A 16,801-nucleotide genomic window follows, 5' to 3' on the forward strand; every position below is an offset into this window, starting at 1 on the left:
TGCATTTTAATATTTATCACCATACAGAATAAAGACCTTATCGTATAAGGATTGAAAGTAAGTCTAGATCCTTGGAGGCACAATATAGAGAAATGGAAGTGGTTTAAAACCATTGAACAGTATTAAGGTTTAATCACTATTTCACACAATTTTTAGTTCAAATATACCTAAATGTAATTGTTGTGTGTATAAATTTTGTATAATTTTGTATTGTGATGCTTCTGAGGAATTTATTTATCTTCTTATTTATTTAAACAGGGATGATATGTAATGTCAAGCTGGGGTGTTCACAAGCCACATTAGCTGCAAGACAAACCAACGTGATGCCTGCTGAGAACAGCAAGTTAGAGGAGGACATCCAAAAAGTTATTAAAGAAATCCACTCCCTCTCTGCTAGAAACACACGCAACTTTGCCATCCCTTTCTCAGAGGAGCCCCTCAACCTCGATATGTATTACAGCATCCTGAGTAACCTCAACAGCCTTTTTCAACCGCTGATGAGAGAGGGATTCCTTGATGATTTGCCCAAAATCCTGGTTTGCCTTCTCTCAGAGAGGCAGGACTGTGGGCTAATGGCAGAGCTAATAAAGACAGTGTCTCTGGAGATGGGCCACCCGCTGCTGATGTTTTTCTCCTCGCTCAAATCTCAGACATGTACTCCACTGACCACTGAAGGAGAGACAAGGAGCTTCTTTGGGACCTACCTGAATATTGGGGACACAGTCACGTCAGCATTCAGTGGCTTCCAGCAGATGTTCGTTAATACGCTGTCAAACCTTACGCTGTCTGAGAACTTGAAGAAAATCCTGAGCAGCCTTCTAGATTCTTTTGCGGCAAATGTGTTGCATTTCATAGTTCAGCTTCTTAAAACACCACTGGACTATGTCAGAATAGCTTTAGAGTTTGGAATCGAGGTTCCATCTCTGGACAAACAAGATACCTGCAAACAAGGTAAAGTATGTCTTCATACAATTACAACATGAAGGCTTCTGTGTATCAGCGCTAATTATTGTTATCCTTTTATTGTGCAGGAGATCTCAAGCAGCTAATTATGTGGTGAGTCATTAGCTATTCACTGGCTCTGCTAACAAAACACTACCTGAAAAAATAGATTGCTTTTAAAATGAAGTTCATTTTTGGTTGCAAATTGAAATATAAAGCAATCCCACAAAAAACCTGTACGGTTTTGAATTCACGTTTTTGATTCTTAAAAATGTTCAAAATGTTGGTAATGTTACCAAATTCACACTAAAAATTGTAAAAATGTGCAGATCAGGAACAGAAAAGCAGGACATCCCTAGTGCACCTCTTAATCAATCTGCAAGTTTCAAGTAACTTTCTATTGTTTTGCAGCAAAATGACTAATAATTGGGTGTTTTTTCAGGGGACTAAAGCACAATGTGAGTTGGTCTTTTGGCGTTCCGCTTGTTGATATCCTCCTGGAGACCTTCCTGCCCTCAAATTCAGGACCAAAGTGCCAGACTCCTTCCAGCCTCCTGTTCCAGCGCAGCACATCACAGCTAAACAATCACACCTACATCAACTACAAGATCTCGTGTGATCATCAGAATCTGGCTGCTCTCAATGACACTCTGTGTGCTGATGTCCTCATGGGTTTCGGAAATGGATCGTCGATGATAACATTTTGCCAGGTCCTCAGCTCCCTGAACAGCAGCCAGTTGGAGCTTCTGTGGAGCAACATGTGTTACACTTTTCAGGCGCTGTTTTCTCCACTCATGACCAAGTCGTCTGACTGTGTTGTTGGAGACGCGCAGCCTTCGGCTGTCTCCAGCCCTCTGAATGAGACTCAGTTGGTCTCTCCATCTGCTCTCCATCGAGTCGCCAGGGAGTCCTCAAACCTCCGACAGCTCGCCTGTGACTACAGCAGCTGGGTGAACAGCACTGTAGATGCTGCTCTTGTGACTTTGTGCAGTGAAAATGACCAGATGCAGTTTGTGGGGCAGGTCTGTAACAATGCTTCGCTGATTAAGAAATTGCTGTCAGATCAGCAGAACCGTTGGCTGTATGCATTTTGTTCCTACTCCTCTGCCGGCGCCTCGTACCTGGTGAGTCAGTTCTGCATGTATGAGCAGTGGCTCAACCAGCCTGCTCAGCTAGTGGACTCTGCCCTGTTGCAGTTCTGCTTAAGGTTTGATGCTCCAAGACTGACTAGTCTCATCTGTGAGCACACTGGATTCTTGATGCATCTCATCTCCAATCCTGACAACTGGCCGCTGATGCCCAACTGTTCAGGCTCATCTTTACCACCACTGTTCACCTACCCTGAGATAGAACCAGATTACTGCCAGTATTCGGAGTGGCATGACGCGATGCAGATTACCACAGATATTTTGTCAAAGTGCATCCTATTTGATCAGAGCGGATTCGCGAGAGAGGTCTGTCAGAACAAAACGTTTCTGAACAACCTTCTGCAGAATAAAGAGCTTGCGTGGCTCGAGTCCCACTGCAGCACCTCTATGGTTTCTCCATCCCCTGGGCCAATTCCTTCCTTTAACCTGGCAGCATGGTGCGACTACCAAAACTGGGCTGAGAAGCAGGTAGACGATTCAGTCGTTGGCCTCTGCTGGCAGAACGATCAGGTTACCTTTCAGGAGAACGTGTGCTGCAAGGCAGCTGTGTTTGAAAAGCTTCTGGAAAACCCTCTGAACAAATGGCTCACATCCGTCTGCATTGACATGGAGCAAATAACCGTGACACCACAGGTGAGTACCTTATAAGGTAGTATTTAGCCTGGTGAGTTTAGTTTAATGGAAGTAATGTGTACAGAAAAAGTTTTCAAAAACTCTAAAAACACAAAAAGTTGACTGGCATGCTTTATAATAATCCATAAAAATAGTTAGCCAAACAAAAACTAAGCTTTTACATTTAATTTTAAGGCAATGTATTGTGACATGGGAACAGTAAATAAAGTAAATAAGAAACCTGTAGATCTTATTTATACTAAAATACAAAATTTGCTTCCATTTTCTCAGTGATAGATTGCTGTCCAAACCATCTCAGAAACATCTGGTCTATATCTGATTATAGGAAGGCAGATCTCAAAAACTATTTATGCCATCTAAAAAAACAACAACTCCAAATCGTTTATGGATATTTACAAAACCATTAGTTTGTATTAGACAGTTATTGATATGAAAGCCTACAGTTACTTACTATTATGATTATGTTGGTCCCCAGCCCATTACCAATAGTTTAATTAATGTGCAGTATAACCTACTTCAGTCCATATTAAGACATTATTCATTTAAGGAAACTCAGGATGCTTGTTTTGTAATAATTTTCAGTCTTTGTTGTATGTTGGCTGTAATTTAGGTGTGCAAGTACTCTGAGTGGACCCGTCCCATTATAGTGGACATGACTGATCTTGCTCTGTGTGCTGAGATTGACCCACAGAACTTCACCTCCAAAGTCTGTGCTAATAGCACAGTCCTTCTGAACCTGCTGGCCAATCAGGACAACGCCTGGCTGATACGGTACTGCGGCAATTATTCAGTGATTCCTACTGCAGGAGGAACTGCAGGAGGACAGACCATCCGACCTGGATTCAGTGCCGCTGAACAGTGTCTGTACTCCAGCTGGATCACTTCTCTTCCAAATGCAACTCTCCTGGCTCAGTGCTGGGAGAAAGACCAGGCCAATTTCATCTCATCTATTTGCTCTAACGCTGGCGTCCTCTTGTTTCTGTCCCGGGAACCTTTCACAGCCTGGGTGAGCAGAATATGTACGGCAATCACCAACTACACCACCTCCCCCAACAACAACAGCACCACTACAGAACCCAATGATTGTGCATCAGAAACTCTGATCAAGCAGTTCAGCTTGATGTGCCCAGACTACTTATGTCAGCCTTGTGCCAGTCAGAACACGGTTTTGCAGATGATGGTGCACTGCTGGGTGGAGAGCATGAACTCCAGGATGGAAGGTCTGCTGACTACACCTGTGACTGAAGTGTTGAATCGAGCGGTTGCTGCAACTGTGGTGATCCTGCTGGCTGTGGAGGATTCTATCGGTCCCATTTGGCAAGTCAACACCACCATAGGACAAAGTGCTCTGACATCTGTTGTTGACTACTTACAGAGAGAAAACAACCAGGACAGGAAGAAGGCGTTGCTACAGTGCTTTGGGGTAGGTAGTAGATTCTGAGAACTGAGACTAAGGATAACAATAATGTGTTGAAACCTTTTGAATGGTTGGCAGTACTAAAGATTAACTACAAAGATGGACATGTTTTCTGTGTAGCTCTGCTCTTAGTTTATTATTGATTTAAACATGCATCAAATCAGTTTTCATTACTACATATGCACATTTGACCTCCAGCTTGTTGCTGGTGTTTGATTACTGTAATTGATATTGATGTGATAAGTCTTTGCTGCCCTGTGTAATCTCTACACGCTTACACCTAAGTTAACAATTACTAGTGTTGTGCAAACACCTGGGGTCATTGCCTCGTTTCGTCATGGTTTGAAATAAAGGAGACAACCTTTTTTATTAATTTTATTTAGGCAACAGGTTTAAAAAAGAACCAGAGAAATGGGCTCTACTTAGGATTTATGACTTCTGAAGGCAGTCAGAGGAAAGAGGCTTGAATCAGTTCCCCTGATATTGGTCACATAAAAGAAATGACCTGAAAATAGTGGGGGCAAAAAGTAAAAAAACTTAACATTTTCAGTAGGAGTGGAAGATTTTATTGTGGCCCTTCAGATCACAAAAAATGTTTAATGTATGCCTCTCTGAAAGAATAACCTTCAATACATTTTTACAGTAATATATGTCAACAGTATACCAGACACAAGTGCTGTAAAATTTGTCTGTTTTTGCTGCAGACAGTTCTCAGCCATCTGCTGCAGACATCAAGAGATGTGAGCGGCAGTGAACTCCTTTTAATGAAGGTTGGACACATCCCCAACATCAATGTTGCTCCGTGACGCAATGATCCCTTACAATTTGAGTTTGACCTCTCTTGGTGTACGTGTTGTTCTCCTTCTGTTTAGGAGTACCTCAGCTTGCCTTTGAGCAGCCTGAAGCCGGTGCTGGCTGCAGCACATATCAGCACCATCAGACTAATCCTTCAGTATTACAACAGTTTCAAGAACACCATAAAGGTGGTTGAACTTTCAATTTTATAATTCCCCAACTTCTCACTATGTTCTCAGTGTATTGTATGCTCACCAACTGCATTGTTGTTGCTCATTTTACCAGTTATCTAAAGAGTACCAGTCGACCATGGTGTCAGTGATACTTAAGACCCACCAGGCAACAGACAGCAAACTTCTTCTTGACCTGGGTTCTCTGCTGGTCGCAGTCAGTCCAGATGATATCAAGACATTTCCCTCCTTACAGAACAATGACAATTTGTAAGTAATAATTTCAGCTTTCATTTTTGTTGAGGGTAATGTCCATGAGATTATTTGGATTCAATAAAGCTTCGGTTTAATCCAACAAAAGCAATAGAAACACAGCAACTTCAGAGGGATCATTTTGCTGTTGGTATTCTTAGCAGATTAAAAGAAACTATTGAGAATAAATAATTGCTTCATCATAGGTTGTGAGTGAGAAAATACCTAAAAAAAATATAAAAATCCTTGATTGTTTTCAAGAAGGTTCATTTTGTGTGGACACAGCACTGATTCCTCCAAGAAATCAGAAGCCCTTTATGTCTGAATTACAGAGATTTTTTCCCCCCACTTATATTTAATACTGGAATCTCACTTACTTACATACATACATTTTACATTTCTCTGAACACATCTCTGGTGTCAGACGTCTGTGAGAACTAATGTCTCATTGTGCCACTATGTATAGAAAGTAAAGGAAGCTTGCTCACTGACTAGATTTCAATCTTTGGAAAGCCTGTGTTTCTTATAATCTTCCACCTAAAGAAATCTTTTCTTGGACTTTTGGAATATAACACTGCAAATCAGTATGCCTGCAATACATATATGAAGCTTAGGTTATAACAGTTTGGTTTTGTTCAGACTGCTAGCTAGTGTATTAACAAAAAATACATTCTAAATGTGCCTCAAACTTTCAAATGGTTTATTATACAACTGAGCCTTGATGTGGAATTTTGTAATGATCATTTTTAAAAAGCCATAGTACGTATTTCACAAGCTTTTACAACATTTCTGATGCTTTTGTTTCCTCCTAGACGGGAGATCATTAACACGAACTTGGACAGGATGAGCCTGGCCCAGCGGGAGGCCTTTGGCTTGTGGTACAGCAAAGTTTTATCTCCCTCCAACATCACTGGAGGTCATCAGTCACTCATCAGGGTCACAGGAAACCTGATCGCCTACTTGCCTTTCCAACTCTTCCAACACCTCTCAGCTGCTCAGGTAACGTCCCTCTGAGCTCTGACACCCTGACGAGGAATCTGAGAACCCAAGACACTGTTCGATTAGCCGTGGGACACAACAAAGCTGTGTCTCACCAGCCGCCCAAAAGAAAAGCACAGACTCTTCTAATGTCTGCCATCGCTATTAGAAGTAATCCTCTTATGGAAATTGTTTAGAAAGTAAAAACACACTGAACTGTCCACTCCACCTAATAGTGAATCATTGTAAACAAATAAATGTTAGATTTTCATAGGTTTTCTGTATCTGTACATTTTTAATTTCTTTGTACAGCAGGAGTGCTAATCATTGTGGTGGACACTGTATATTACACCATTGTAAATGTTACAGCTGTAATAACTGCAATATTTACAATATTTCAATGCTTTATGTTTATCGGCAGCTGCTGGACGGACTGGATGTGCTGCAGAGAAACACCCTCTCGCCGCTAAAGCAGGATTTCATCGCCAGCAAACTTATTGGGACCTACAGGAACATGACAGCTCAGGATCTCATCAGGTCAGGAAAACACGTTGGCTTTTTTTTATATTATCTCATCCAGAATATAATGTTATAAAACTTGTGCAACAAGTGGTTATTATCATTTCATCATATAACAACTGAATATTGATAAAAATGAAAGTTATGATGAAAGAGTCATATGAAAAATAAAAAAAGCATCATCTATCTTAAAGTAGTGGAAAAAATGACCATAGCTGCACTTCAGAAGATTGCTATTAATTCATAAAAAATATTGACTTTTTCTGAAAATGTTTATGTTTTTCCTTTCTGCAGGGTACATGATTTCCTGATGTGTGTTAAAACAATGTTTCTAATTTCAGATTGGGAAATGTCTTATGCCTCGCAGAGGCAAAGGATCTCCTTGTTTACAAAAACACTGAGGTCTTCCAGGTCATCCAGGAGATTATTATGAACTGCACACTCAGTGGACTCAGTATGCCCAGCCAGCTGGTAGGAGTGCATCATTCCCTTCTTTCCTTATTGTTTTTTAAAATGTGTATGGAAAAGGAACAAAAATAAGACAAGTCATATTCTTTGTCCAGGTTTCAGATCTCTTACTGAGCAACCCAGAGTTTAAGATCCCATCCTCACTCAGTTCTGACCGCCTGGAAGAGATCGCTCCACTCCTGCCCTTGCTGGGCGTAACTTTCCTGAATGGTCTGACGACATCCCAGTTGCTCGCCGCTCTTCCTGCCCTCAGCACCGTACCGTTTACTCCAACACAGGTAGAGCGGAACTGGACCCTTTCAGTCTGTGGCCGTAGATTAAAGAACCTTAAATAAAATAGGCTCCTCTTTGTTCTGGCCAGCCATCATTAGAATCTGAAGTAAGATTCTAATGGCAAAGACCTTACAGCTGTCAGTAGCCACACCTTACTGACAGCAGTCCAGCTATTTGAGATGTTCTTTTTCCGAGTACAACTGATGCAATCAAAGAAACCGTTGTTTGGTTTCTATTCACGGGGCTGAATAATTTTGACACTGAAGTGGTCAATCAAAGTTGGATGTAATGTTGATTTAAAAAGAAATAAAATAAGCTGTTGTAATTTAGGGTTGCACAGAGGTGCAGTTGGTAGCTCTGTCGCCTTGCAAAAAAGTCCTGATTTTAAATGCTGACCTAGGATCTTTTTGCATGGAGTTTTCATGTTCTCCTTGTGCATGGGTGGGTTCTCTCTGGGTACTCCAGCTTCCTCCCACAGTCACATGACTTTTAGGTCGATTGGTTTCTATAAATCCTCCTTTGATGTGAGTGTTTATGTGCATGTGTGATGGTGCTGTCTGTCTCTGTATTGGCCTGTGATGGACTGATGACAGACAATCACCCCTCGCAACCCTGCAAGGATAAGTGTGCAAGATAATGGAGTAGTTTTTTATTTAAACTACTCAAGATGTTCTTGTTGCAAACACCTTGACATTTTTTTATTGTATCAACAAACTTATTTTGCAGTGGTGGTTGGATAACCTTCTGTGTAACTAAATAAGCTGTAGGGGACTAGGTTTAACAGCAGCTTGTGTTCATTCTCTGTGTTTCAAAGGCCTCCGTAATCGTGGACAAACTTCTATCTAACGCAGTGAGTAACTTTAAAGCTTAAACTCTTAATAGACTGAATGCTGTGTGGAGAAGCTCGGTGTCATGTGTAGCCTCACGCCGCCCTTCCCTCTTCCCAGCGGCTCCCAGACCAGCTGGAGGAGCTCGGTTCCCTCATTGTTGGTGTAAAGACAGAGACCCTCCTGTCCCTCAATTCTGACAGACTGCTCTCCGCCATGAAGGCCTTCGCTCAACACACTCCCGCTCTCTGCCGGCCATACATGTCGGTCTTCTGTGCGCCGGAAACAAACGCCATTGCCACGAAACTATGGGTACTGAAGATGCGAGGGTTATTCACACTGATGTCATGTTCAGTACAAACATGTTCTGTTTGAAAGTTCAAATTTGAATAGAAGATCCAAAAGAAAGAAATTGAAAATCAAAGATTTAGATCTTTATTTGTAGAAGTGATTTGCTACATGTTTTTTTTTTTTTTTTTTTAGGGCTTCCCTGAAGTTGTCAGCTGGTTGGACGACATGGAGCCTCTGCTCAGATGGACGCCTCTGATATGTGTCCTTTCAAGAACACCGCTTCTTGTGAAAAATCTCTCCAAGACCGCCACGAAACCCTGGAAAACGCAGCAGGTATTGCAGAGTTGCCACTGAATTTGAAAACATATAAAAATACTTTAGAGATTTAATATAAAATTTTGCTTCAACTGTAATCAAAGCTCAACACATCCTCACCTGCTGCCTACCACACACACATGCTGTCTGTGCAGATGTCAGAGATGTTTTCGATTTTTATAGCATTGGCAACATTAATGTCAGAGAAGTTTGAGTTCTCTGTGCTTCCTCAGAATCGCGATTATTAAGCAGTTAAACCATGCAAACAACTTGCATTTTGATGCCACACCATTTTCGTGTCACATTTTTGAAAGTTAACAGAAAGATAAGATCATGTTTTAAAACCTTTTTTCCATTTTATCCTACAGGCTCAAGCCATTGTCAAGGCAGTTAATACTTACACAAATCAAACCAAGCAAAGTTTTCTGTAAGTATATTTTTGTTTCTGCCATGTGGCATTCTTTGTTTTTATAAATAGAAACAAATAGCAGGAATATTTCTGTTTTCATTGACCTAAATGCCACATCTGTGACTTGCTTTGCCTCATCTTTACTGTTCAACTCTCGCTTCTGTGTGTGTGTTCAGGAGCCTGGGAACCCTGGTTCAGGGTGTGAGCTGCAAGGACCTACACCAACTTTTTCAGGCTGATCGGTCGCCTCCTTTTGTGAGGAAGATCTTGGCCCTCCTCAGGCAACAGCCCAGTCTTCTTCACACTGCGCTGGTAATTTTAACCAGCGTAACCAACATATTTTTTACGTTGCATGTGATATATATGGATCATGTGTGTTGTTTTGTCCTGGTGGACAGAAAAGGTGTGTGATTGAGGAGCTGTACCCACTTCAGTTCTTCGCTGACCTTCTTCAAGATCTTGGAGCTGAAATTGCTTTGTGCATACCGTGAGTCATAAAAACTGCAACTTCTCTCAAACTCCTCATATTCATGTCTGTCAAAAACAATTTCTGCTAAATATTACTTGAAGTGCTCCGTGGTCTTATACTGATTGCTTAAAACAATTTATTCTGCAGCTGCATGTTGCTTTCTTTTTAAAAAGATTCTGGAATGAGTTTACAATACAGGAAACATGTAAAGATGAGATTGCAGAGCAAGATTTTCTATTTCTTTGTTGCCTGAAGAGCAATAAAGTAAACTGTGATGTTTCATATATACACATTTTTAGACTGTGTAAATGAAAAACATTGTGTATGTATTCATGTCGTTGCTTTTAGGATGGTCATCATTAGGTTGCTTCCTGCAGATATGATGGACATTCTGAGGAAGATGATTGTTGCCTCCCCTCAGCACTTTCTCATGTTAACTAGAATACAGCAGGAGATTCTCGTGGACAAAATCATTCAGAGGATGGTATGTAGATGAACTCCCCCACTCCACCTTATATCACATTAGTAATGTTAAAATTCAAATAAACCAGAGTCCAGATTTTGAGAAGTTAAAACTTTCCCATGCGATATCATTCTCAACACTTCCTACTCAAAGTTTTTTTTAAATATATTTTTGTGGGCTCCAAATCAAAATATTTCACTATATGATTTCTCAAAGTGGCTTGTTACCCAAATCAAAGAAAAAAACTGGTAGTTGTTTTCATCCATATGATCACACTGGTGTAAGTTTGTAACACTTGTCTCTTGAAATGTTGTCAGAGCTTTATTTAAGTTCTGGACCTGAGAAAAGAGTTACAATTATGGATTTTTAATGTGCAACAAAATAATTACAAATGACTTATATATTTCTTTAGTTTTGGGTAGGAAGGACTGCATTATCCAAACTCCTGAATTTGGTCACAATTACCGTTAAATCAAATCTACACCTAGTTAAGATCAGAAACCTTATTGTTTTATATACATTACCTCTCAGTCAGAAATGTAAGTGCTCTGCTTTATCACTCAGGCGTTTTTGACTTTTCTCTGTAGAACATGTACACTGGGCCATTCACTGAAGAGGAGTTTCGTTCACTAGACATTATGGCCCCATTTGTGGCGGATGAAGTTTTCGTTCAGGTGGATCGAAGCTTCTTCACTAAAAACCTGGATTACCTCCAAAGGCTTTGCTACAGCAGCAGCAAGATGGAAATTGTGGCCCGTATTCTTCAAGAACCGGCTGTTTTTGGGTAAAGATATCACAGACTGAAAAGAGACTCAAAAATCATTCAACCTATGAGAAACAAAGAGCAAATGTGGAACAATTGTACAGAGAACTAAAGAGAAACCAAGCTGTTCATAAAGCACATTTTGAAAACCGCAACTAATCTCAGCTCTAAAGATTGTTTTAGTAATTTGCCTAAACAACTATTCAGTTAGTCTCTTTGCTAGAAAAATACATTGTGTATTACAAAGGGTTAAATATGATGTTAGCTTCATTGAAATCTTGACGATGTATATACTTTACCCTATATGGAACAGTTATGCTGTATCAAACTGTTAACATTTTAATTAAATTAGGCTTCTATTTTCATTTCACCTCGTTAATTTGCTAGACATTCTGTGTGTCACAAACTTCCAGAATAAGTTCTTCCTAACTGAGCAAACTCAGGTTGAATCAGTCTTCTTCAGATGACTCCCATGAATAGTAATCTAAATCCATTTGCAAGGTGTTTTGGAGTTAATTAACTAAATGTTATTGTGATTAAAAGAAAAAATACCTGGGAAAGTCTGAAATTGCCCCAGTTTTCTTTTTGTAACATCTACAGCTCAGATTTTTTTTTAAAAAACCGTAAAGGTGTGGTTCTTGTTAGTTTATAAAAAATTATTACAGCATAGGTACGTATAAGAGCATCTGTCCATATTTAAGACAAATTTATACATCAAATTTATTTCTAGATTTGATCAATCTCAGGATTACACAAGACTTAGGCTAAACACTTAAGGTGATATTTGTAAGTTTTCCATTCTGTGCATTTAATTTTGTCTTAATAGAAACTGGGATGCAAATGTTCCAGTTTCTCCTGGGGAAAATATTAGTTTGAGTATGAATGAAACATGCAGTGATGCGCCATTGGAGAAAAAAATTGCCATGTTGAATTGTAACTCTTATACAGATGAGTTGCCATGTAAAATGTTAACATTTAAAAGCCGTTGTAGAATGGTAAGCTGTTGAGCTCATGAGGGATTTGTGTACTTGCTTACAGGCCAGTGAAGAACTGGAACCAGGCAACGCTTAGTGCAGTGGGACGATTTCTCTTCTTCCTGCCTCTTAACGTTTTGCAGGACTTGCCATTGGTGAGTTCACTGCAACAGATTCTGTAACAGATTCTTTCCCGTAACATATCCATTGTGGGTTTTGCTCGACTGGAATATGATCTCAGGGCAGGTCAGGCATACAAAGGCTGAAAAGAAATCCTTCAGGTGTCAGTTCTCTAGCGTGCTTAGGAATCAGGTGATGAAGTTCCTGTTTACCTGTGAGCTACCCACACACGATTGTGTTTTTGCTTTTGTTTCCACAGCCACTGATGACAGTGGGGCGCATAGAGAAGCTGTTCATGAGCCAGCGTCAGTGGGAAGATGGTGACGTGGGGATCCTCTGCTCAGACATGAACGAAATAAAGGATGTTTTTAGCAAACGGCAGTTCGTTCTGCAGTTTTTCCTGGGCTTCCTTAAAATGAATTATATGTCATGTGAGCATCACTGTGGTTCATATAAAGTGATTCTGTGGTACACTTTATGTAAAAAAATTTCAAATGTCAGGTTTTTGTGATGTGAAATCATGATAAATGATTTCTTAATGACTTTTTTCACTTTAATGCAACGTATATCCTGTACAACTCAACTGCAAGACAAACAATATCTGTTAGTGTAGAAATCAGAAAAGTATAAAGTTGTAGTAACTTTGTTGCATAGATATGCACATCCTTAAATTAACTTTGTTAAAATAACCTTTTGATTCAATTTCAGCATCCAATCTTTTTGAGTTTACATCAAACCCAAATTATAGTGAGTCTGATTTTTCCTTAGCATCATTTAGCCAAAGCCATCCTTTGCAGAGAGCTTACAAAAGTTCACAAGGGTCTCATTATTTAAAAGTAAATATGTAAGGAGCTGCAGGAATTTCTGGTTAGAATTGATTTTATTTTAAATCAATGTATTCTCCGTGTGAATGGACTAAGGAGTAGAGCTTTAAGACAGAAGCTTTTTCTTCCAAAGAAAACTTGACAACTCATCTTTGTCTAAAGATTTATGTAATCTACAGAACCAAAGACAGACAACTGAAACTCAATATTGTGCTAAATGTTTAACTTGTTGGGTTTATTTCTCATTGAGGTTTTTATAAACAATGAGAAACCAGTGGATGAACTTAACGTTGCAGCCCCAGACCACTATTTTTTGTCTGTGTTTCTTCTCTCTAAGCGCCTCCAATTGTTCCTACCTGTGAGATTTTGCACACCACGCTCCCCTCTGCTTGGACCCCCAGCAGCTTCAGCAGCATGTCTTCATTGGCCTTCTCCAACTGTCTGGAGCTGATAGGCCAGGACCCATTTCTTGCATCCTACCAGCGTGTCGAGATTCTCAAAAGAGTCAAAAAGGTTAGACCCACCAGGGGACATACGTCAGTACTTCATAGGCGAGATAGCACTTATGAGTTTTAACATTTGATGTCAATCCTGTCTTCTTCTGGGTCACTCTGCACCATGTGAAGATATACGGACCCACCGCCTCCTTCTCCCAGTCTGTGATTGCTCAGCTGGGTGAGATAGCAGTAGAGCTGACACCAGAGGAGCTGAGAACTCTTCGACTGACAGAGCGACGGAGTATCAGTGCTTTGGGAGCTCTCAAAACCTGGAACAAAAGACAGGTAGCCTATTTCTGCACTGTAATGTTTTACAAAATGTAACTTTTCGTTGTTTTTATATATTTTGAAGACAACATTTAGAGGTAGTAATCTTAATGGGAGAAAAGTAATCTTTTTTTTAAAATATAGCAGCACCATATCATGCTTCTTCACACCAGTTTACATCCTGTTGCCTTGACAAGGATTAACCTAACATTATGTTTTGCTCATCTTTCTAGCTGACTGCACTGTTTACCGCCGTGTTAGACTCTACCAAACTGATACCAAGTAAGCTTGACTCCAGTATGCTGGTGGCCCTGGGCCACATTGTGTGCGGAGCTCAAATCGCAGAGATCAACACTTTTAACAATGTGGAGTTCAGGTGAGATCAGGTACCACAAAGAAGGAGCTGTCTTTTTCACAGCTCAGCGTGGCACTTGTATTTACAGTCTTCTTGTGTTATGTCTCCCCCTGCTGGCTGCAGTAAGGCGGTTCTTTGGCTGGGAAAGCTCAACCTGACCTGCTCAGAGGAGCAGATGGGGGCTTTGGTTGGGCTGCTCACCCACAATCTTGCTTTTGGATTCATGAGCTCATGGGGCACAGATGTGTTTATTGAGATCGGATCTCTGGCAGGTACTGAATCGTTGACTCGAGTGTTCAACTTTGACTGATACCTTTAATTTTCTGATAACTCAGCTCAAATTATTTGTCACTTATTAGTAAAACAAATGACATAAAACAAAGTGGGACATTTTTTCCCAGGGTTATTCCAACAAATTAGGGTAAAACAATGATTACCAATTGGAAAAAAAAGTTTAGTGAAAAACACAAATTATACAAAACATAAAATATGTGCACTTAAAGCTGTAGTATGTACCTTTTATTTAAAAAAAACCTTTTATTAACCTTTTATTTTTAAAAAAAATCTGGTATTTTATATATCTGTTTTAATTATCATTATGTTGTGACAGCGTGGCATGAGACGGATAATCTGTAAAGAAAACAAAAACACTTCTCCGCGTCTATACTGCAGAAATGCACCACTCCTGGTAAAAAATACATTTCAAACATCCATCCATTTTCTGTTCACCCTTTGTCCCTGATGGGGTCGGGAGGGTTGCTGGTGCCTATCTCTAGCTACGTTCCAGGCGAGAGGTGGGGTTCACCCTGAACAGGTCGCCAGTCTGTCGCAGGGCAACACAGAGACATACAGGACAAACAACCATTCACACACACACTCACAGAGAGAGACAGTCTCTCTAATTAACCTGACAGTCATGTTTTTGGACTGTGGGAGTACCCGGAGAGAACCCACACATGCAATCTCCATGCAGAAAGACCCCGGCCGGGAATCGAACCCAGGACCTTCTTGCTGCAAGGCAACAGTGCTACCAACTGCGCCACTGTGCAGCCCAGTTTCAAACAACCAGCATAAAAATGTATGCAATAAAATAACAGTAAAATAACAGAAACACACAAGTAACAGCTCTATATTAAAACAATAATAAACAGTATAAGATAAACTAAAAACAAATGTATAAAAATGACCCAACATAGTGACTATGCTTTTGTCTTTGAAACTGTTCACAGGTGGTCTTCCTGACATTGTCATGTCATCTCTGGCGAAAGAGCAAATCGAAGGAATCTCACCCATGGCTATGTCCATGATACCACCTAAGAAGTTTTCTGTAAGTTTAGATGTTTAATGTTTATCAAAAGCTTCCGCAGAGTGAGTTTTGCTGCAGGTCTTCCATAAACTTCTCATTTTGTCTTCTCCTGCCGTCATGTTCAATTGCTTTCTTGTGTATTTGGCCGTTTCTCCAAGGTGGTATTTCACGAGAACCAGATCAACATGTTCACCTATGAGCAGGCTTATGCATTGACTCCAGAGCAGCGCTCAGCTCTGACAGATGTCCAGAGAAGAGCTATTGACATGGTGCTGACTTGCTGGAAAAGAAACATAGGTAAAACACAAAGCCAAAGCCTGTGAAATTGTTGTAATCTGATATTGATTCCATAGGAATATGTATGCTTGGGGTTTTTACAGCTGAGATAGCACTCAGCCTTTTGCTGGTGAAAAACACTAACTTTATATCACGTTTTGCATCGCTTTACATTTGTATTGGTTTCATTGTGCTCCCCTAGATTTGTCAGCAGGGCTGGCTCAGAGCCACAGCCTTCTGTGCATCATACTGGGACTGCTGATGGTGCTGGCCGTCCTGTTCTGACCCGACACATGAACCTGCTCACTCTACTGGATCAGAAGCTTCATCACAACAATAAAAGCACATTTCATTTACAACTCTGGACTATAAACATGACAGTTATCGCAATCACAATGTGTTTTCAGCAGCAATCAGTCAGTGTGACATCCAAAGCTTTATAGATTAACTCATGGCAGAAAAACATACGTAGACAGTATTTATTTTTTATAAGCCTAATTGAATCCATTCTGCCCTAATTTATTACTCTCTATGCGCAATGTATTAAAACAACTTCTGCCTCAAACCTACAGATTTATATATATATATGCTTTTCAAATAATATATGTTCTAAGAGGGAGTACAGTGGTAAACCCATTCTAATATTGCAGTGCGTTTTGCATTATTGTGGACTCTTTACATTGTGAATATTAAAGACTAAATTCATCCTGAACTATGCGTATTTATTTATTTATTCTCTACGTAACTTCACACTTTTGTTTCATTGCCAAGCTACATTCCTGATATTCATTCCTTTATTTATCTGTATAATCCTCCTATATATTTGATTAGATATATGAACTGTCCTCTTACAGCATTCAATGATCATCCAACATGCAACCTTATTCATTTTTTCATTCAACTGGGTACAAAAGTTTAAATTAAGAGAATGTTACTGTAATCCACATAATATTCACCTAACAATGCATAAATACAAAATAATTACAAAATAAAAACTGATTTCTTCCTCCACTTTTCAATTTTCTCTAATGTGTTTTGGGGGAAAAAAAA

At 39.9% G+C, this 16,801-nt stretch overlaps 1 protein-coding gene across 1 annotated transcript; it reads left to right on the forward strand.

Moving 5' to 3' along the window:
• Nucleotides 1-3,930: 3,930 nt before the first annotated feature.
• Nucleotides 3,931-16,362, forward strand: LOC111608362 (stereocilin-like). Its single transcript, XM_023332051.1, has 25 exons — nucleotides 3,931-4,146; nucleotides 4,845-4,910; nucleotides 5,013-5,123; nucleotides 5,221-5,375; nucleotides 6,170-6,356; nucleotides 6,757-6,872; nucleotides 7,196-7,325; nucleotides 7,418-7,600; nucleotides 8,410-8,445; nucleotides 8,543-8,734; nucleotides 8,906-9,046; nucleotides 9,397-9,455; nucleotides 9,614-9,749; nucleotides 9,836-9,924; nucleotides 10,255-10,390; nucleotides 10,957-11,153; nucleotides 12,171-12,261; nucleotides 12,486-12,657; nucleotides 13,388-13,563; nucleotides 13,677-13,832; nucleotides 14,048-14,190; nucleotides 14,293-14,441; nucleotides 15,399-15,496; nucleotides 15,634-15,772; nucleotides 15,954-16,362. Exons 1-25 carry the CDS (start codon nucleotides 3,937-3,939, stop codon nucleotides 16,034-16,036), a joined length of 3,351 nt encoding a protein of 1,116 aa, XP_023187819.1. The 5' UTR covers nucleotides 3,931-3,936; the 3' UTR covers nucleotides 16,037-16,362.
• The last annotated feature ends 439 nt before the right edge of the window (nucleotides 16,363-16,801 follow it).

Source organism: Xiphophorus maculatus, chromosome 4, assembly GCF_002775205.1.
Source record: "Xiphophorus maculatus strain JP 163 A chromosome 4, X_maculatus-5.0-male, whole genome shotgun sequence".
Classification (NCBI taxonomy): Eukaryota; Metazoa; Chordata; class Actinopteri; order Cyprinodontiformes; family Poeciliidae; genus Xiphophorus; species Xiphophorus maculatus.

What these genes read in the sequence shown, in the direction of transcription:
- LOC111608362 (XM_023332051.1), top strand. Translation starts at nt 3,937, where the DNA reads ATGGAAGGTCTGCTGACTACACCTGTGACTGAAGTGTTGAATCGAGCG. An exon ending in TTACAGAACAATGACAATTT is followed by an intron (nt 5,376 to 6,169) that starts GTAAGTAATAAT and finishes GTTTCCTCCTAG; the next exon opens with ACGGGAGATCATTAACACGA. An exon ending in GTCTTCTTCACACTGCGCTG is followed by an intron (nt 9,750 to 9,835) that starts GTAATTTTAACC and finishes CCTGGTGGACAG; the next exon opens with AAAAGGTGTGTGATTGAGGA.